Genomic DNA, 22,742 nt, shown 5'->3' with positions numbered 1-22,742 from the left:
CGTGAGCCTGGGAGCTATGTTGTCCAGGGCATAAGACCCTAATAGGGTCTCCCAAGGCAAACTGGTCCTGGGTGAGAGACCAGACTAAGAGCGATTCAGAAGACCCCAATGAAAACAGTCAATGGTGAAGCCGCTACCTCACCCGGGTTAGGGAAACCGGGGCCTTCACCAGGAGCCAGGCCTGGGGGGGAGCTCGCAAGAGAGCGTCTGGTGGCCGAGCCTTGGGGTCCCGTGGGGCTCGGTCGGGCACAGCACGAAGAAGTAACACAGGGCCACCGCCCAGTAGGCCCACCACCTACAGGGCAGGAAGTCGGGGTCGGGTGCTATGTTCATCGGGCAGTAGGCAGGAGCGGGCGCCTGGGCGTGCCGCCCTCTGGTGGTGTAGACTAGCTCTGGGGATGTGGAATGTCACCTCACTGGCGGGGAAGGAACCTGAGCTGGTGCGGGAGGTGGAGCGATACCGGCTAGATATAGTTGGGCTCACCTCCACACACAGCAAGGGTTCTGGAACCAGAATCCTGGAGAGGGGTTGGACTCTCTCCTACTCCGGAGTTGCCCAAAGTGAGAGGCGCCGGGCGGGTGTGGGGACACTCACAAGCCCCTGGCTGAGCGCCGCTTTGTTGGAGTTCTCCCTGGAGAACGAGAGGGTCACCTCTCTGCGACTTCGTGTTGCAGAGGGGAAAACTCTGACTGTTGTCTGTGCTTATGCACCGAACAGAAGTTCGGAGTATTCAGCCTTCTTGGAGTCTCTGGGTGGTGTCCTGGAAGGGGTACCGCCCGGGGATTCCATAGTTCTCCTGGGAGACTTCAACGCTCACGTGGGCAACGATGGAGAAACCTGGAAGGGGGTGATTGGGAGGAACGGCCTGCCCGATCCGAACCCGAGTGGTGTTTTGTTATTGGACTTCTGTGCTAATCATGGTTTGGCCATAACAAACACCATGTTCGAGCATAAGGTTGCTCATAAGTGTACTTGGTACCAGAGCACCTTAGGCCAAAGGTCGATGATCGACTTTATAGTCGTATCGTCAGACCTGCGGCCGTATGTTTTGGACACTCGGGTGAAGAGAGGTGCAGAGCTGTCAACTGATCACCACCTGGTGGTGAGTTGGATCTGAAGGCGGGGAAGACTGCCGGACAGACCTGGTAAACCCAAACGTGTAGTGCGGGTGAACTGGGAATGTCTGGCGGAGGGCCCTGTCCGTAGGGTTTTTAACTCCCACCTCCGGAAGAGTTTCTCCTGCATCCCGGGGGAGGTTGGGGACATGGAGTCTGAGTGGTCCATGTTCAAAACCTCCATTGCAGAAGCAGCTGCTAGGAGCAAACCGTTCGACGCCTCAGGAAGGGCAGGCAGGGCTTCGCTCAGGCTGTGTACAGTCGGAATGGAGAACTGTTGACCCGTACTGGGAATATCATTGAGCGGTGGAAAGAGCACTTTGAGGAACTCCTGAACCTGGTAAACATGTCCTCATGTCAGGAGGCAGAGCCTGAAGACTCGGGGGGGGGGGGGGGGGATCTTCGTTCATATCCCGACCCAGAACTCGATGGAGGGATAAATATCCCGTCTGGCCTGGGAATGCCTCTGGATCCCCCAGGAAGAGCTGGAAAGCGTCGCTAGGGGGAGGGACATCTGGAATGACCTGCTTAGCCTGCTGCCTCCGCGACCTGGCCCCGGATAAGCAGAAGAAAATGGATGGATGGATGTATGTTGTGACCTCATACTTGTACAAAACATAAATATGATCTCTGATTGCTAGTGATGGGACGAGCGACACTGGTGCATCAGCACTGTGCCGAGAGCTCAAGAGGGAAACCTCGTATCGGTGCGTGTATTGCTTTAAGAAAGAATCACGTGACCGATACAGGAACTGTATCGTTTGGATGTGCCGCGCCAAAGTGTGTTTATCAGGAAACAAACTGTATCAACATGTCGTGGGTTTGTCGGATGGAGTTTTGCTTGATCATGGATCGTTCTAGGAAGTTTTCCCCGGTGTGGAATAATTTTGATCTCGTGACGCCAAACAAGGTAAATCTTTGTCTCCTTTATATACTATTTTTTACGGTGGCGCATTGCACTCACTTTATCAGTTTATCAAGTGAATGACCTGTGATACATATGATAGTCAGTTAAAGAGCCTTACAGTTGCTTTATTCATGTTATCATGTAATTATGAGATCCCGATCTCGTAATCATGAGATAGGGTGTCTATTTTTTTAACAAGTGAATGCAATGTTCTGGTAAGAGGTTTGAATTGTTTTCAGATAAATTAACTTTTTTTGTTATTGTAGGTGAAGTGTCGGCTCTGCTCGACAGAGCTATCTTATATCAATAAGAGCACTTCATCAATGCTGAGGCATTATAGAGCTCGGCATGGCAATAAAGAATTGGCAGATACTCGTGAGAGTACCCCAGGTATGTTGAAATTCTCTCTAAAAATTGTGCTAAAAAAACATGCATGCAAACAGACAGGCTCCAGGCCTGGTATCGAACCTCCAACCCTCTTGCTGTGAGGCGACAGTGCTAACCACTACAACACCATGTCGTCTTATGTTTATTTGATATTGTTTGTAAAAATTACAGTCCTTTTATTAAGCTTTTGACAAAATAGTTCCTTTTGGCTTGCAGTTCCTAACAAGCAAGCAGTGGATGAGGCAGTGGTCAATATGATCATCAAAGACTGTCAGCCACTCAGCTTTGTTGAAAATGAGGGATTCAGGGAGCTCCTGAAGCTTATTGTACCCTCATATACTCTACCAAGCAGGAAGGTATGTTTAAGAATCTTTATTATATGTTTGTACTAACTATATAACTATATTTTATTGGTGTAACAGTATTTGTATGGTTATTTTCAGACCATCAAGGACTTGGTGAGCCAGAGATATGAGGAGGAAAAGGAGAAAACCAAAAAGGACCTCCAGAGTGCCGTTGCTGTTACTTTAACAGCTGATATGTGGATGTCTATGAATATGGAGGCATATCTAGCTGTTACTGGCCACTATGTGGACAAAGAAAGCCATGAACTCCATTCATCAGTCTTGGCAGTGCAGCATTTTCCTCAGAAACACACTGCAGAAAACATTGCCACGGTTAAAAGGAGCCTCATGGAGGAGTGGGGCATAGCAGGAAAGGTCAGGTGTCTTGTCACTGATGCAGCAGCAAACATGACTGCATGTGCTCGAATGCTGCAAATACGGCATACCATTTGTATAGCCCATTCCCTGAATTTAATTGTGAGAAAATCATGTGATCAAATCCCAACAATAACTGAAATACGCAACAAAACACGACACATTGTGACATACTTTCGATCGAGCGTGACTGCTAAAGAGAAGCTCACTCAAATACAGCAACAGCTGGGAACACCGGGCCATAAATTAATAAACGAGGTGCCAACACGATGGAACAGTACCTACCAAATGTTTGAAAGAATGACTGAGCAGAAGGAGGCAGTCTGGGTGTCACTGGCCTCATTAAAACCTGACATCACTCCACTGACTCCAGAAGAATGTCAGATCATTGAAGAGATGCTCAGGGTTCTTGCTCCTTTTGACCAAGCTACAAGAGAACTGTCTGAGGAAAAAAGGGTCTGTGGGTCATTCCCATGATGAGAATGCTCCACATTGAGCTTCAACGTCAGGCCACAACAGTGACAAAAACAGCTGCTCAGCAACTGGCTGAAAACCTGAGGAAGCGGCTAACTGACACTATTTGCGGCATGGAATCTCTCAGTGTGATGACTCTGGCAATTCTGTTAGATCCCAGATTTAAAAAGAATGGATTTGTTAGTCAGCAAAAGGCAAGTGAAGCGGTGAAGAGACTGCAGTCAGAATGTGCAGAAGAAATGAGGAGCCAAGAGCCTGACCCAGGAGAAGAAGAGCCTAGCTCTTCACATGGGTCAGAACCCAGTTCAGGTATGAAAATACATTTCTGTGGCACTTTGTGATATATCATGTGATAATAAAGTAATGATTAACTATTTTTTTAGGGCACAATCTCTGGAAAACTTTAGATATGGAGGTTGCAGAGACCCAGAAGACGAGGAACGCAACAGCTGACTCCATTATTGAAGTCCAACGCTACCTGGCAGAAACAAACACACCCAGAAACCAAGATCCTTTGCAATATTGGAAATGGAACCAGAAAATATACCCACATCTTCATCAACTTGCACTTAAAACTCTCTGCTCACCATCATCGTCTGCACCATGCGAAAGAGTATTTTCCAAGGCTGGGGAGCTGGTGTGTAAGAGGAGAAATCGCCTTGGAGCAAAGACACTCCAAAAACTTTTGTTTCTCAATAAAAATTCATGAACTAATCACTTTTTTGTCTTTTATTTCATATGATTTAACAGTTAAGTTGACAAATGTGCACATAAGTTAAAAAATTGTAACTCCGATTTTTACTCCAATTTGCTATATTTTACATACCAACTCAGTTTTAGCATTTACACGAACAAGGAATTTCTTTACCTGCAATGATTTTATAACTACTGCAGGGGTCACTATTGGGTGACCAACACAGTATCAATACAGTGCCGACACAGTTTGTTTAGTGTGTCAATACACTCCTTGAGGTATCATCGTCCCATCACTACTGATTGCTGTTCAGGGAGATTCATTTGGCCGGATTCTCCCAGACAGTCTCTCTGTCTGATCGATGTTGTTCTTCCTTATAATAAACTTATTATTAAGCAAGTCAGTGTCAATGGACGTTTCTTCTCCACCTGCACGTCACGAACATCAGCTAAACGACGACAAGTGTAAGTGATGTATTTTGAAGTTGAGAGAAGTTTCGGCATTCAGGTTGACATGTTCTATGTATAGGCATAAGTCTAATAAAAATAAAGTTTTATCATTTAAAAATATCAGAAAACTTAATACAAATAAGTTTATTTAGCTAAAACTGGTACTTCTTGAAACAAAAAATATAAATTTCCTGTGGATTTTTAAAAAAAAAAGTTTTCTTTCTAAATTCAGTTTATGTATGGCTGACATTAAGTAGTCTGTGTTTTGCAAACTTACTGAACTCCTCTCCATAGACTATCACTGGGAATCGTTGAAAATAAACTGTTTTCATGCAGCTAAAACCAGGAGAAAAATATGTTTTTCATTTACAAACTACTGGACAGGGGCTGGATTCTCCTTTTACGTAGGCCATGTACAGATGCTTTGATACTTGGACATCAGGCTGCTGTGTTGGAGGTTTCTTCAGAGAACGAGAACCACATGTCCACTCTTACCCATTTTTTTATGTGCATTGGAAATTTAAAAAAAAAACACAAACGCAGTTGTTACTTCACACACAGGACAAGTGGAATCGAAGGGGATGGTAGGGACATGAAATCCAAGTGGGTCACGTTAAAAATCTTGGTGGATCAACCCAGAATCCAGATTATACCTCATGTGGCTTGGGAACCTCATGGAATCATCTAGGATGAACTCGAGGGCATTTCTAGCTATGTGATTTCTTCACACAAAACATTTCAGCTGTGTTTGTCAGGCATCCATCTCAGAACATTTTAAGTCCCACCAGCTTCAGTACACCAGCTGTCTACACTAAAGGTGCAATAGCTCACATTTTAATTGCACTGTACACCCATAAACACAACCAGAAGTGTTCAGTTGTCCTGTGGTTTGTCACATTTTACAGCTCATCATTGTGACATACTGTACAACTGGAAATCATACAACTACACAACACGTGAAACTGAAAAATATGACTGTATTCTAAAATAAACAGGAAAAAAAATCATCTCAGGGAATTACACCAACACTTATATGCCTCTATAACAACTGTTTCATCTTTGTCAACAAGACTCCAGTTAATTGATGGTATTGTTAACCACAATTTATATTACACACAGACATGAACACAGTCCAGGCAGTGCATGAGTGCAACAATTCATTCTACATAAGGCAATTTGTTGTATGTCTTTAAAGCAAAGCGACAAAGTACCATTTGTATACAGGTCATTATCAAAATATTGCTTCATCTTTCAAAAAAATTACTTTCAGCCATCTTGCTGAATTATTGTTAAGCTTCATAAAAAATCATTAGAAAGTCCTGTGAAATAAGTTCAGGAGAAAATACAGAAACTGTTGAGATGATTGGAACGGGCAGCCTGCGACTAAATGCCATCTCCTTGGTTGCCTTCAGAGTCCTGGTTACTTCTCAGGTGATTATCTTGCACCTGTAACTCCTCTGTGCTCACCATGGCAGGACTTATGGCAGCATATCTTGTTCCATGGAACTGACGCAGGTGAATCTGTATATAAACAAGAAGCAACTTAATAAAAAAACAAATATTAATCAATGAAAACACCATACATACAACGTCAGTATGCAGGACTTAGTCAACAGAATAATTTTTACCCATAATCCCAGTCTAAACATAATTTATCTATCGGGGAGGTGGGTCAGGTTTTAACTCCTCTTGAAGTACTTGGAAGAGTACATGCAAGTATATTTTCACCCCATGAACAATGAACTCAAGTTTTTTTTCAGTGAACTGGCAGCTCCTTTCACATTGTGAAGCACATCTGTGTGCTTGAAAGAGAATGCTTTCCCGTGTGACCAGCTGCTTGATGTACTTTTTACACCTTTTACCAACTCAGTGGTAAAAGATTTTTTTTAAATTGTTTGCTGGTGTGACATTGACGAAAACATGGTAACATTAACATACAGTCCCTTTCCCCACATTATATTGTGTGATAAAACTGCCATGACTCGCTCCCCACACTGTAAGCCGATGGAAAATAAGTAGAATCTACTCAAAAAATTTGAGGAAAGTGGTTGCCCTAAAAAAAGTTAATTAATGAATAGTGAAAACTTAAGTGAATTCAACTTAAATGCTTCAAGGGCTGGAATTGTTATTTGAAGTACAATGCACTTGATTTAACTTAAAATCTTAAGTAATATTAATTGCTTTGCCCAGTTAGTAAACTTAATATTTGAAGTTAGAAGTGGTTACATTTTTATATTTAGAATTCTGTCAACTACAAAACTGGCAGAAAAAAGAAATAAAAATATCAAAGCACAACCATTAACACTTTTATTAACACTGAATGCAAATCAACTTCTTAAAAAAAACTCTTTATAAAACTGAGGCTAAACATTGGCCACAAATTTACCTAAGAAATTTTTTGCACATGAAATATGAAAGTCGAGCAGAATGGTCTGATGTCGAACAAGTGCACTTTTTGGTTCTCAAGAATGTGAACAGTCAAAATCTCACAATCAAAACAAACCTTTACAGTTTATGCAACACTGATAAATTCTGGTCTGCATAACGCTCTTCTCAGATTAAACTTTTTGTCACAAAACTTTTTTTTTTTTTATTGCAAATGTGGATAGATTTCTGGTTTACATTTCAGATTTTTTGTTTGTGTTTTCTCAAAATTTTCTTTAAAATTTTTCAACATAAGTCAGAGCTGGTTTTTGAAAGATAAAAATGCAATAGTATTCCAGATTATAAAGTCACATTTGTCAGAAACAGGCTGACAACAAAGCATAGAAACATTATCACATTCAATATATTGAACAACAACGGGCGCTCCCGCTTAAAAGGTAAAAACAGTGCAAACTTGCAAACATTTCCAAAAATGTAACAAAATGCTTGCTACATGGAACAGTAGCTTACTTTTCAGACCCTGTTTCAAACTGCAAGTTGATTTTTCAAAGTCTGTATTTTGGGTGCCAGCTCCCCTCTACCCAGGTTTAACATTACCTGCTGAACAAAGTGGAAAGTGTGTTTCATGCACTTAGGGTAGTCCAGATGTAGGGCATAAATGAGCTTGAAAAGGACACAGAAGGCCTCAGGCAGACTGGCTGGTTCATCCATTACCACGTTCCCCTCCAAGGTGATTGCCACACTGAATGGGTTGAGCTGAGGATTTTCTTCAGCAACACAGAGGATTCCCAGTGGAGTTTGACTGTACACATCCTTGTTGGTCACATCCTAATAGAGAAAATATCAAGAGATTGACAGATATTTCCATGTTGCTGGCCAAAAAGTAACTTCCAGTGCTCATAATGCAAAGCATCATAGAACATAAACTGCACCAAAATTAACTAATAAAAGGAGATATTGGCTTTTTGTCAGCTGCCATAACTGGATCTGCACATTACAAGTACACTGCTCACAAAAATTTAAGCACAACACGCACGGATGTGTCATTCTCCTGGAGGATACTTACAGTGCAGGACTTGAAGAAAGCAGAAGGCTCATCCCCTAAGAGGACTGGAAGTCCCCGAAGACAAAGGATGGCTCCCTGAAGATGTCGGTTGGCTCAGTGGTCTGGAATATGGACTTATTTCTCAAAAACATTCCATAAACTCTTAACATTCACTTTATTGCAAAGTTACTGGAAAGTACAGGAGCAGACAAAGAAGATGACATGACAGAACAGAACAGAAGGGTCACAACCACAAAGAGAGAGACAAAACAACAGTGCAAAAGCAGGAAGAATAGGGAAAAAGGAGAAAATGAGATAGGAAAGGCTGAGATTAAAGAATGGAGAGGACAAGAGGAAAATATAGACAGCAAATAAGAGGAAAGCAGAAATGAGAAGGAAGTCAGAGGGAAAGAAGACGAACAAAGAGAGAGAGAGAGTAGACAAACGTAAAGTAAACCCACCTTTGTTTGACGTAAACGTTCAGACAGAAATTGGCCGGAGACCGCTTTCTTTCTTCTAAAGAGGTCCATTAGGTTTGGAGAGAAACTGTCAAGCGCATCAAAGAAGTTGTCTTTAAGACTTTTTTCCCACCACTCTGTTGAACTCACAGTTAACCTGAAATATAAAAGAGCAAACCATCTACAAGTTCATGGTCAGATTGTCAAACAAAAACTATCCTAAGCACAAACAAGCACATTTTTATTTCAACAGCTTGTGCTTGCTTTAGCATCTGATTTTACAAGATGCCTCTGTGTTCTTCTTGCACCACTATTAATAAAATCATGTAGTTAAGAATGCATGAGAAAAAATTAATTTTATTAACAACACATTTAGAATACAAAAAGACATGGTCCTCTTTGTTATTACTCAGGACAAACATACAAACCTGGCTTTCTGTGAAAAGAGCTGGCCATCGATGTACCATCTGGCTGATCTCAAACTTGTCTTCAACAACTTCTTTTCTCCAAAGAACAAACGTCTTGTCCACCTCTTTCTTAGTGAGGGATACATTAGGCTTCCTCTTCATCATTTCATTGGCAAGAAACTGATGCGATGCTTCCAGGCTGTGGTCATCCATCCCCTCCGGATTTTCAGGTAGAAAATTGATCTCCCCTTTCCTTGGCTTTTTGATGTCTTTGTTGGGAGGCCCACCATCTGAGTATCTTCCACGTCTACCAGCATTAACAGTGACTTCACGCTGACCCAGAAGGCGCATTTTGTTTCTGTAGTTACTCATCTTGAATTTCAGACTGTTCTTCCATCCTTCCCAGCCAGAGGATGAGCCTGCTTCTTTGAGACATGGGTGGGTGTGCACTAAGGCTTTCGCACAGCTTCAAAGTCTTGCTTTGATGGGTATGCATCATATGCATAGATCACCTCAGCCAGTTTCTCGAGGATATCATGTTTCAGCTCTTTTGTCACTTGGAGATGTGCTCCGTCCTTGGCCCAGGTGGCCAATCTTAAAATAAATCAATACTGAATTTTAAATAAATCGTTAAAGTTGGCAGAGCCAGGGGCGTGGCTATACTTGATTGACAGTCCCATTGACTGGTCCTGCCCCGAGTTGCTCTCCAGTCCAGCCTGTTTGATGACGCTTTTTACGTCACTGACTCCAAAAAATCCAAAATGGTGACAGGAAGTAGCAAAATCTGGGCTTTATTTTCTCGGCGTTGAAACCAACGGGTGACATCACGGTTAGTTCATGCCTGATCACTACATGTTTCAGTCGGAGCAGTGTCTGGCACACCCACATGCTGTAGTTGGTGCAGTGACAGGTACAAATGTACCTGTAGGGATGATTTTGATTGTTGGTTTATCTGGGAGCTCGAGAGATCTGTCAGGTTACACAGCTTGTTGCTAAAATCAGGATCTTGGTACTGCAAGGTGAAGCTGTAGTTTGCTTGGAGTGAACTTTAGAGCCAGTCAATCAAATCTTCAACAGTGTCAGGTCTTGTTGTCATTGTCATCTTTCTGATATCTGACTCAGTGACAATAATCCTCATCGTCAGCTACTGTTGCGCAGTCATCTGGGAAAAAATTACAGATATTTAGCAAATAACAAATCGCCTTAGTGTTACCATGAGTTCACCTTGTACCCTGTATGCAGATAATGGAAGCACATCATTCAACTCTGACATCTTAAACACAGCCATAGAGGGAACACTGTCATAGAGCAGTTGGTAAGATCTCAAATGCTCAGTGTACCATGCTGTCATTTTGTGACAAACAAAATTTCTGTGTGAACTGTAACAATGTTTTCAATCTGAGCAAATTCAGGGAGTACTGAGCATGAGCCAGAAGAGAGAATCATGCCTGGATGATACTTGATTCCATCTACACTGACAGATGATGCATCAAGAACTAGCCCTGGCTTTGTGATGTTCTGAGCAATTTCTCTCTGAATGCTCAGAGGGAAAGAGGCAAGCAAAACTGGTGTTGCCTTTGTCAACTCAACTGATGGTCTGAAATATGAGCTACAGTCAAAATGGTAGCTCACTGCCCTCTGGTGTTTGGTAGCAAGTGTCATGGAAACAATTTTTGAAATTTTGCGCATTGCGGATTGCCTTTTAAAGAATTTATGCTTCCCCTCGAAGTGCATTGTCCAAACCTCAGTCAGGGGACCAAATTTCCTCACAAGCTGAGGATAATGCTCTAGGTAGTGATGCTTTGGTCTTAAACGAAATCTGGAAATGTGGACTGCAGCAGTTGTCGGTGCTCTGTTATCTTAAAGTCCAGGAATGCAGTGTCTCTTCAGTGTGCCTTGGTGTCACAGCTAACTCAATAATATCTTTGAGAAGCATGAGAATTTCCCATGTGCGGTCACCCTCAGGGATACAGTGACCAATAAGAAAAGGAAGGAGTCTCATGAGACACCAGTTCTCATGGGCATTTCCACCAATTGGTCCCTTTGGCAGAAAATCCCTTTCCTATCACCTGAGGTCAGTTTGTTCTGTCAGTAAATGTGTAATCAAAGTACCTATAAGGCCTTTAAGACACAGACACAATTCAATTGGAACAATACCTTCCAAGAGATCATGTAGGATGTCAGGAGGGTAACCAGTCACTGCATGAAAGTGCATGAGATTCTCAGTTAAAGGACATGCTCTTTTCACACCGCAAGTTCTACTCAAGTCTGGGCCCTTTCGCACCTCCTGCACCTTCCTGTCATGGGAGTCTTTGTCTCTGAGCTGAAAGAATCCAGAACGTACCTCGTGTTTTTGAATGTCACTACTGTTTGCCAAACAGAATCTGCAGAACTTGTCAACAGTGAAGCCCTCCTGGAATCCTGCAAGGGAATGGGCACCAAGATTATCAGCGGCAACATACAACACTGTGCCCTTACATTTGAGCTAGTTTTTCCAGGTAAACACCATCTTGTTCCAATACCTTAAGATCATAGAGAAGAGGTTGCAGGACCTTGCATAATCACACTCTTTTGTTGTAGCAGCATTGCATAAAAGTGCGAGCTGTATTGAGCTGAGGGTTGACCTGTATTTTGCGGTATATTGGCAATGACCCAGTATACTGTACACATTTTATGTTTCAGCTTGGATGTCCCTAGCGGATTGGCTACTTCAAAGTCATCAATGTACAGGCCAAGAGCAATTGTGAATTCATCACTTGTGAGAAGAGAGTTTACATTAAAGTACTGTCCATCTACATATGATCTGTACTCTTCTCGGACATGGACTTTTTCAGACATAGCCTTGTCTAACACATCAGGTTTGTTAAGTATTTTCTGGAGCATAAGAAGAACAGGGACATATGCAAATGTTTTTTGCCTTTATCTACAACATACTCTATGGGGTTACCAGTGGAAACTTTCTGCGCACATAAGCAGCTCTTCTTTTAGCAGTTCCTAAGAGTCCATCTTTGGCACAAAATCTCATCATGTTAGCTTCAGACACAACAGTGGTAACACCTCTCACAACACTTTCATCCATGTCAGCATAATATTTCTTTAGTACAGCCCTCACTCTGTATGCATAAGCGGCTCTGACAACTCATTGATAACGTAAAGCTGTTGTATTACTTCTTACACAGCACTTTCTGGTATATCAGAATCCGAATCACTTTATTGTTTATATGTAGAACAACTTGCATTTTTGACAGCAGAGACACCAAGTTGTGCTCAAGCTGTTTTTCTAATCACGCAGATCATGCTCACCAGCTTCTTCACTCATCTCTTCTAACTCCTCCACATCATCAGCGTGTGACATTTGGTCTTCTGCAGGATCCTCACTGACAGGGTTTAAGTTAACCTGACCAATGACTTCTGGTTTGAACTTCTTCCAGTTTTGGTCTTTGTGAACTTTACTCTTGTGTGCTTTGAAGGTGGAGTAGACACCACTTTCAAAGTTACAGTCTTTATAAGGGCACCTGACTTTATGGTTGACTTTGAAGTGTGCAGTATGTATGTGAGTAAAGTAGTCAGTCTCTGAACAAATCTCAGCAACCCACATGACAGACAGGCGAACATCCACACTTGTTTGCTGCTCTGGAGTTTTGGTGTGAAGGCGGGATAAGTGTACATTTAGTGCATTGAATGATTTAAATGTACATGGACATTCCTGATGGAAGCAAGGAAATGGTTCTGTTCTTGCATAACTTCCATGTTTAATCTATAGTGTTAAAAAGCTGGGTCATTCCAGGTGAAATGACCAGATATTCCTTGGGGGTGTTGCTGCACCATCTTCAAATTAGTCCTAAATTTGCATGCCATTAGATAGTCACAAAAGTACTTTCTATGCAAAATTGTAGGCCTGTAGCTCAAATAGTTTCTGAGTTGTGGGGGTTTGAAATTTTCAGAATTTGGGCTATAAAAAGCCTCACCAGCATTTTTTTGCATCTTTAAGTGGTTATTTCTCAGCCTCTAGACATACCAGAGAGCTGTAAGTTGGTAAACAAGGCCTCTGCATGTAGCTAGTGCCCCACAAACATCCCCAGGTGTTTCCCTACACTCTGCAGGCCGTGGGGGCTTGCTAAAAATGCTAAAAATTAAGAGACACCTACTCACGAGTGGAGGTTGGGACCTTAAAAGTACTAGAAATACTGCACAGAAGTGTTCTAAAACCCCTGAGTTCCATTCTACACAAACTTGTGTGATAACTTAGCAAACTGGAGCTTTCAAGGTACCTCAGTTTGGAAAATATGAGCTCCCAAAGTTGGACGAGATTTTAAATTGGTTATTTTGGGGGGCAAAAATCTCAGTGTGGGACAGGTACCAGAGACCTCAAATTTTTATACAAGACAGTTCCATCTGTCGCCTATCACTGTACAAAAAGCAGCAAGGTTATATTTGTAGTTGCTGAGATATTCTTACTCAAAATGGCATGGGTAATGTCAAAATCGTTTTTTGCTTTTCAGTACTTTAAATTGGGTACAAGTATTAGTAGTCATTTCAATGGTAGTATTATGTATGTTTTGTTCTTTTTGAAATGTTAGTTGTTAAAGGTGACTACCTTCAAAAAATGTAATGGTATAACTTAGGTATACCTAAGTTATGTTAGTCTGTTAGATAAGAAGCTCTGAAAGGACTTTTCAACTTCTTTACTTGCTTTTGAGTCAAGCTTGTATTGTCTTGCTCTTCTGGTTGTGTGAGGGCTGGGTATAATACCAAGAACATGGCACAATGGAACCCAGCAAATGTCATCTTGTTGAGGCCATTTGAAGGATGCTGCAGGTCCATGGGGGTGCATGAACTTGACCTCCACATTGTCAAACTGGTCTGATCTTTGTATTGCAACTCCCAGCCACCAGTAGCCATCATATACACAGCTGATGTACTTTCCTGGTTGTACATCAATTTCTGGTGCATGTACAGCAGTGCTATTAATGAAATAGGAGGTATCATTAGACACCCTGCACACTTCGATATCTGTTGTAGACAGAGGAATGAATGAGTGGTTGTCTCTTGTACCAGCAATGGTCTTTGCCGCTTCGAAGCATTCCTGTAGCTTGGTCTTAGCAACTGCTACTTCTTCATTTGAAACATAGAAGAACTTGATGTGTGTGATGGCTTCCGTGGCTCATGTGTATAGCCGCTAAGGTGTCAGTATCTGCTCATCCACTGGTCGCTGCAAACTTGCTCGGGCTGCAAGGCGTTTCACAGTGCCCCCAATTCCATCACAGCTGCTCTTCCCATGTGAGGTGGCAAAGAAATGCCACTCAGCATCCAAGTTAAAGTCCTCCTTATGGTGCCTCAGGTTGGCAAAGTTGCTCTTGTTTTTGTATTGGGAAGCCGCACCATCACTCCAGTAGTAAATCTTGGTAACTGTTGGACAAATGTCCTTCAGATGCTAAAGGACAGGGCTCTGAAATGCCCACACTGTTGCTGTCTCATGTTTCATACAATCACTGATCACACAGATGCTCAGGTGTTTCACTGTGTTCTCACCTGGAGGGATAAAGTATACTGTGAATGGGTGTAGTGTAGCTTGCGAGTTGTCCCAATAGAACCCCTGAGCTGAATCTTGTATAATAAATGAATAGTTTTCAACAAAATCTAATATGATGATAACTATTCTTGGTGTGAGTCCCTGTTTAAAGGCACGCAGTGCAGCCGCTTGGTGCTTGGCAATGTATGAATGCCTTGTGAGTGCATCAACTTTATCCACAAGCTGACTGATGAAGTCATCCACAGCCATCTGATGTGTGACAAAAGCAGTGCGATCTGGGTGGACCCACTGTTTGAAAGAAATCTCAGCATCTGGATCATAATCAGCCATTTGCTCCTCCAGAAATTGTTGTAAAACATCCTTCCCAGGGCATTCATCACACCGATGCAACATGCAGTCCTTGGAGTCTATGTTGCATACCAACTTGGACATCAGCTGTTTGTAATCAAATTTTTGTTCCACGTGTACAGCAGCAATCATCAATTTCACATTCTGATGGATAGTGCAGACACAAACGTGTGAGCCACTGGATGTAACAGTCACACACCATGCTGGGCGTAATTCACAAAACTTGGAGAATCCAATTTTGTGTCCCTCATGCTTCTCTTTGAATGCCTCGTATAATTCTCTCAAATTGCCAAGCAGGAGTCATTTCTGCTTGTGCTCCCTTTGACCATCAATCTTGACAGATACATAGTCCTTGGCACCTGGACACATCCTGCTGATGTGTTCATCCAGATAGAATTGTTTCACCTCCTCTATAACATCATCAGAAAGGGTTCTGCCTTTTTTTGGTGTTGGCTTGGCAAGTATGCCATCAGTTTGCCGAAGTTTGTTAGCCTTTTTCACCGGGTATTCAGTAACACCAAACTCAGAAGCTGTTTTGGTAGCTGACCAGCTTCTGGGAGCCAGTGTCAAAATTTGCACCTTGTCTGACTTTGTGGCAACTGCACATTTTGCTTTTAGGCCATTGACCAAGTCATCCAAGTCCTTACATTTAGTGCACTCTTTCTATTTTGGTGGTGTTACGATCCAACCTCTAGGGGTTGGCTGGATGCAACAAAATAACCAGATGTTATTGGTTTAGGTAAGGGATTTATTGCTTAGTAGCAAAAGGAACGTAAAAGTGACAATAAAACACAAAACTGGTGAGTGTTGCTAAACAAAGAACGGAATAAAACATAATGAAGGCTAACAGAGTTTGTAACTAAGCTAACACAAAAAAAACAACTAAACTCCCTAGCCAAACCGAACTACAGAAGCAACACCCACCACCAGGAACAAAAACTAATACAAAAGGTGTATAAACGAACCAAACAAAACTGGTGCCTCTGAATAAGTATACATACTGAACACAGTTCACAAAAGCTCAAAATACTAAGTGGCTTCTACACACAGTTGGCAGACTACGAATTGGAGCCTCAATCTCCACTGAGATGTAGGGCTCCACCCCAAAACTAAAGCCGCCAACAGAAGGTCGAAGTTGTCTGTAGCACCCACCACAAGTGCTTCCAGACCGAAAGACCACACAGAACCACAAATACGCAAAGAGGCACCAGGGTGGACTGGTCAAAGTACCAGCCACCCAGACTAATGGCATGGTGCCAGCTTTATAGGTTGCAGGTGTGGTGCCTGGCTGCCTCGGATTGGTCCGAGGAGGAGGAGCTGGAGGGTGGCCCAATCCGGAAGGTCGAGGGCGGGGAGAACCAGATTGCAGTACAGGTCGTTATCAGCTCTGTGTCATCAGCTGAAAGGCTGTCAGCTGGGGTTCCAAAGACTCTGCAAGGACCACAGCTGATCCCACACATCAATTTCTCCCAGACAAAAGCCCAACAGGACACCTCCTCAAAACAAAACGGTACACCAGTACTGGTGGCCGTAACAGTGGTGTTACACAGAGTAGCAACAGGTGCTCCCACTGCACATGCCATGGTCTCTTGTAGTGATTGATGTACCTGCTCTAACTTGCGCTTTCCATATGCTACTCTTTGCCCTTTATTTAACTTGCCAAATTTGACAGGACTGCACCCAACAACACTGAAACTGTGTTCCAAGGTTCCAAGAGAGGACTCTGGAGCATCTACATCCTCAGTAGCCTCACTTTCCTTTGTACTTGTGTTTCCTCTTTCACTGCAACCTAACCTGGAACCTTCAGAGGACCTGGTATGTTCTGGACTGACCTTGACACTCATCTAACAATTAGGACACAGTTTGGTGCCAGTAAGAAGACTCAGTCCTGCAACTGAGCCAGCTTCTCGAACTTTAAGGGTGATGGTTTTGAGGCCAAGGATCACAACTAGTTTTCTGCTGTGCCTCAAATCTGGTTATATACACCTGCTTGTGATGGAAACATATTGTTTCAGAGCTGGGAAAACTTTCCACTTTTGTCCTGTAGCACAACAGCTCTTTTTCATCTGATGGTAGCTGATGCACAGGAGTAATTCCTGTGTTACGACAGTACAGAGTTTATGACAATCACTGTCTATGCCTAGCCTAATTCTAAGCGAACACGGGGGTAGGCTGGCCATTCCAGCTAATAAGGAATAACTTGTTATCAAGTTGTCAAAACTACAGACTACTTCACAACAACGCCACAATGTTTGTTAATTACATATAAGGCACAAATTGGGCAACCCAGGTCTGCATGGAACTGAACTCTGAACTGAACTGTTCAGGGAAAAGTTCTTTCTGAACTGAAAAGAGAAAAGCACAGGCTATACAACTAATTTTATACATACAATTATTACTAAATTGGAATATTTCCTTGAAAGTACATCTAGTCACCTCCACCAGTTAGTTGCTGAAAAGAGAAAAATAAATTTAGGAAAACAAATGGCTGAAACTATCACTGGAGTGGTCATTAATACATGAATCTCAACTTCTAACTGAAATGCAAAAAACGATTTTGACATTACCCATGCCATTTTGAGTAAGAATATCTCAGTAACTACAAATATAACCTTGCTGCTTTTTTGTACAGTGATAGACGACAGATGGAACTGTCTTGTAGAAAAATTTGGGGTCTCTGGTACCTGTCCCACACTGAGATTTTTGCCCCCCAAAATAACCAATTTAAAATCTCGTCCAACTTTGGGAGCTCATATTTTCCAAACTGAGGTACCTAGAAAGCTCCAGTTTGCTAAGTTATCACACAAGTGGACTTCCGGTGACGTCATGGACAGAGTAGCAGCATAGGAACAGAGCTCCGTTGAGTAAAACAGAAAAAAGTGACAACTATAGTTATTGGACACGGAAACATAACGGAGAACACCCTCACAAAATGAGTTCAATCACTAGACAAAAGAACTCCGGCAAACAAGACACTTCAAAAGAAAAAGAAGAAAAAAAGAACACAAATCCAGCTAGCCTAAACAATGCTAGCAACAAATGTCCGTCAGACATGGATGTTCTCGAAGAGTTGAGGAAACTCCGAAAAGAAAACCAAGATGGACATAACCACACTAAAATGTCCCTTGAACGACTGGAGCAAGCTGTCACAGATATAAAAGACAAGATGGGTGAACATGAAGAGAGAATTGAATATATAGAAGAGAGATTTAGCATGGCTGAAGATACAGTGCTGCATCATCAGAGAACGCTGCAGTACCTGCTTCACAGAGACATGGACCTGTCAGCGAGATGTGATGACCTCGAAAACAAACAGACGAAAAAACATCAGAATTTCCCAGGTTCCGAAAGGAAGCGAAGGAAAATATACGACTGGGTTTGTGAAGGACATGCTTCAGAAGGTACTCAAACTGTCACCAGAAATGGACATTAGGATCGAAAGGGCACATCGTTCATTTGCGGCTAAGCCTAAGGATTCAACAGCCCCTCCTAGATCAATAATAGTAAGATTTCTGGATGCAGCTGTTAAAGACGTGATAATAAAGCAAGCATGGAGCAAGGGACAGATTTTCTTCCAAGGCAAGCGGATCTTTTTTGACCAGGACTATTCTCCTGATTTACAGAAGAAACGAGTTAAAGTCCATGAAGTCACAAAACAATTGAAAAAGAAGGGCATACAAGCCAAGTGCTTATACCCGGCACATTTGCGAGTGAAGCTGTCCACTGGAGAAAAGACTTTTGCGACGCTAACGAGTGCCAGTACACTGCTGAAGGATCTTGGAATCGAGGTGTGCTGCGGAGAGAAAGAGCTCATTGAGGAAGATCTGAAGGAAGGATGGAGGAGTGGCACAAAGAGAAAGAGAGACATAGTATTGCCAGCATCAGACCTCAAGGCTCTTCTGGAAGAAGACGAATCCAACTCTAAAGAATAAGGTAGTTTAGAAGCTCACTGTAGCTAAAATAGCTGTAGTGACGTCAACTCTACTATGTACATTGAACAATGAACAATATACACGTCGTTGCGTTACCTATGTGAATAATTTTATGCAATTGGTTGTCACGTTTGTACAAGTTACATGTTAAGCTTGGATGGAAATTCTGATTAGGCTCTATATGAGTGGAATACACTCGCCCAGACATATTTTGCATATTAGTGTAATATTGGTCATGTCTGCACTATGTGCGTTTTTTCCCCACAGAGAGGGCAGGTCACACCCCTCTGTCCCAACATCAACGGGGGTTAGACACTGTAATAGTTCAATTGCTGTGTCTGACTGGAAGTGTGGAAGTTCAGTTCTGTGTTTCTCATGTCACGTTGTTTTCTCTGACATATGTTAAGGACCAAAGTTTGTCAAGGTTTATTCAGTTTAAATTTTTGTTTTTGACATATTTACTAAAGCAGAGAGAGAGATGTGTGGAAATATTATACAGAAACTATGGCTTGTTTGAATTTCACTAGTTATAATGTAAGAGGAATCAACAATCCAATTAAAAGAAGTAAAATTCTTGGGCAGCTGAAAAAAATTGCAATGTTCTACAGCTCTAATTCAGGAAACACACTTAATTGAGATAGAACATTTAAAACTAAAAAGAGAGTGGGTAGATCAAGTCTACGGTGCATCATGCAGGAAGAAGAAGAAAAGAGGGGTTGCCATCCTATTTAGTAAATCTGTGTACTACAATAATGAGAATGTTTTTCAAGATGAGGAAGGCAGATATGTCATGGTGGTTGGAACAATTGGGGGCATAAAGATAACTATTTTAAATGTGTATGCCCCAAATGAAGACTGCCCATCTTTCTTTAAAAGGATTGCAGCACTTTTGGCAGATAAAGGGGAAGGGATTTTACTTATAGGGGGAGATTTTAATTGTGTGTTAAACACCAAATTAGACAGACTACCTGTAATAATAAGACCACAGTCCAAAATGTCAAGGGATTTATCAGGTATGATGAAGGAGCTGGGTTTAGTGGATGTCTGGCGACATCTTCACCCTAACGAGAAATACATGGGAGCTATTCAAGGATAGATTTCTTTTGCTTATCAAAAAAAGATATACATCAAACAAAAGAAACAACAATTGAACCAATCACTATTTTGGACCACAGTCCGATCACTATGAAAATTAATTTAGGATTAGACAATCATTTCAGGTACTGGAGGCTCAGTGTTTCATTATTAACAGACATACGCAATTAAACAACAGATACAAGAAGATCTGTCTGAGTACTTTGCAATAAATGATGATGGAAGTGTCTCTCCTTCAGTGATGTGGGATGCAGGCAAAGCCACAATAAGAGGGAAGATAATCTCTATAGGATCTAGAATAAAGAAACAAAGATTTGCTAAACAACAAGAATTGGAGCGTGAGATAAAAATATTGGATAAGGAATATAAATAGAAAATAAATAGAAGACACATTAAAAAAGCTAAAGGAAACTAAGTTGAAATTGGATGAGGCATTAACATACAAAGCAGAGGGAGCTCTCAGGTATATCAATAGAAAATATTATGAAAATGGAAACAAAGCTAGCAGGTTGTTGGCTTTCCAACTCCGGAAAACCCAGTCCAATCGCACAGTTCCTAAGATCAGACATCCTGAAACTAATCTTGTTGAGACAAACCCCAAGAAAATAGCAGATGCCTTTGCAAAATATTATTAACAGTTGTATAAGGGTCAAGAATATGAATCTAAAAAAGAAAAAAATTACTGAATTTTTGAGACCCCTCAAAATGACTAAAATGTCACAAGATGAAGCAACCAAGCTGGTAGAACCTATCACAGAGCAGGAAATTAAAGAAACTATCGCTAAACTAAAAAACAATAAATCACCAGGAGTGGATGGATTTTCCGGAGAATATTATAAAATTTTTATGAACGAACTTACCCCCATATTATGCAAAGTACATAACTATATATTAAAATCTGGAAACCCCCCCAAATCATGGTCGGAAGCTATTATTACAGTCATACAGAAAGAAGGAAAAGATCCCTTACAGTGTGCTAGCTATCATCCAGTAAGTCTCTTGTGCATAGATTATAAAATTCTAACTTCTATCTTAGCTACTCGAATCCAAAAAAATATAAAGAAATTAATAAAACCAGACCAAACGGGTTTTTATAGGGGGCCGTCAAGGGACAAATAATATAAGGAGAGCTCTGAACTTGCAGTCAGTAGCAGCAAGAGATAAACAACCTTCAATGCTTCTCAGCTTAGACGCTGAGAAAACATTTGACAGAATCGACTGGGTATTTTTGAAGCAGATATTGACAGAAATGGGTTTTGGAGAAGAGTTTGTTACCTGGGTCGATTTATTATATAAAGACCCTAGGTCAAAAATTAGAGTGAACGGTCTCCCTTTCACCCGTCCTCTTCGCCCTTAGTATTGAGCCTCTAGCAGAAGCTATACGGCAAAATGTACAGATTCATGGGCTGGAGGATGAAGGGGGGTCAACCCAAAAAATAGCGCTGTTTGCAGACAATATTTTTGGGAGCTCATATTTTCCAAACTGAGGTACCTAGAAAGCTCGAGTTTCCTAAGTTATCACACAAGTTTGTGTAGAATGGAACCCAGGAGTGTTAGAACACTTCTGTGCAGTATTTCTAGTACTTTTAAGGTTCCAAACTCCACTCGTGAGGAGGTGTCTCTTAATTTTTAGCATTTTTAGCAAGCCGCCATGGCCTGCAGAGTGTAGGGAAACACCTGGGGATGTTTGTGGGACACTAGCTACAGGCAGAGGCCTTGTTTACCAACTTACAGCTCTCTGGTATGTCTAGAGGTTGAGAAATAACCACTTAAAGATGCAAAAAACGCTGGTGAGGCTTTTTATAGCCCAAATTCTGAAAATTTCAGACCCCCACAACTCAAACTATTTGAGCTACAGGCCTACAATTTTGCATAGAAAGTACTTTTGTGACTATCTAATGGCATTTAGGATTAATTTGAAGATGGTGCGGCAACCACCATCTGGTGAAACCACATGGAATGACCCAGCTGGCTCTTTTTTCACAGTGAAAAGGGCAGTACTTACACGCCCAAATCATCTTTTCATCTGTACTGCAACACAATTAAATTGACCAGAAACTGAAATTAAGCTAGTTTATCACATTGTACAGATTCCTGTATTTTTTGTATTTTGTTAAACTATGTAATGTCATGTCATGTCATGTATGGGCTGTGTACAACTAACAAAGCAAAACAGACAAACAACTTCTCTCACTGCCCCATGACAGCCCCTCCAGTGGATAAAAAAAAATGGAAGCAGTGAAATTTTTTTTTATCTGATTAAAAGAGCTTCACCTCTCATCAACTGCACCTCGTTTTCTGTTACTCATTTAACGTTACCTACTGCGAGGAAAAGCCGTGCTGCAGTTAGGTGACGACAATCAGTACTGGCCACCTCAAAACACAGTATTATCGCTAATGTTAGCTTAATGTTACTCACCCGATGCAGCAGGAAATCAGTCGGTCTGGAGTCAGCCTCGTCTCCCTTCGTTGGAAGCGGGGTCAGAGCACAGCCCCAGTCTGGCGGTCAATGTGAAGCGGTGTCCGACGCACACAGCCAAAAAAGTTAGTTCCACTTCTCAATAAACTTTAGTATTCACACACGGTTTGTATCCTCGGCAAAATCACAATATCTGACCGACAACAATGATGAAATGGCGGGCGGAAAACGCTGCATGGCAAATGCACATTCTTCTTTTACCCATCATGCTTTGTGAAACGATAACTAAATAAACCAGACAATTCCCGCTTGCGGAAATCGCGGGAGGGGCTCGGGCCGGGCACTCGTCGGGCCCTCGCGCAACCCCCATCCGG

General features: G+C 41.9%; 1 protein-coding gene across 4 annotated transcripts in view; it reads right to left on the bottom strand.

The window, feature by feature from the left end:
* Window positions 1–5,558: 5,558 nt before the first annotated feature.
* The window catches only part of spg21 (SPG21 abhydrolase domain containing, maspardin), a 123,368-nt gene continuing 106,184 nt past the window's right edge, over window positions 5,559–22,742 (bottom strand). Inside the window, exons 10-15 of one of the 4 annotated variants that reach the window (XR_007939199.1) lie at window positions 22,369–22,448; window positions 11,386–11,462; window positions 9,063–10,203; window positions 8,638–8,791; window positions 8,198–8,298; window positions 7,040–7,959 (exon numbers count right to left, since the gene is read on the bottom strand). Coding sequence is in view for 2 of the 4 variants with exons in the window: in XM_051942706.1 (XP_051798666.1) it covers window positions 6,130–6,267 (138 nt within the window). In the remaining 2 variants the exon portion in view is untranslated. Of the gene's footprint in view, window positions 6,268–7,039; window positions 7,960–8,197; window positions 8,299–8,637; window positions 8,792–9,062; window positions 11,463–22,368; window positions 22,449–22,742 lie in introns of those variants that run through there. The other 3 variants (XR_007939200.1, XM_051942706.1, XM_051942695.1) reach the window with 3 other exon arrangements.

Source organism: Acanthochromis polyacanthus, chromosome 2, assembly GCF_021347895.1.
Source record: "Acanthochromis polyacanthus isolate Apoly-LR-REF ecotype Palm Island chromosome 2, KAUST_Apoly_ChrSc, whole genome shotgun sequence".
Taxonomy (NCBI): domain Eukaryota; kingdom Metazoa; phylum Chordata; class Actinopteri; family Pomacentridae; genus Acanthochromis; species Acanthochromis polyacanthus.
The sequence above is the reverse complement of the archived record's forward strand: the minus strand, read 5'-3'. Positions and strand labels throughout refer to the sequence as shown.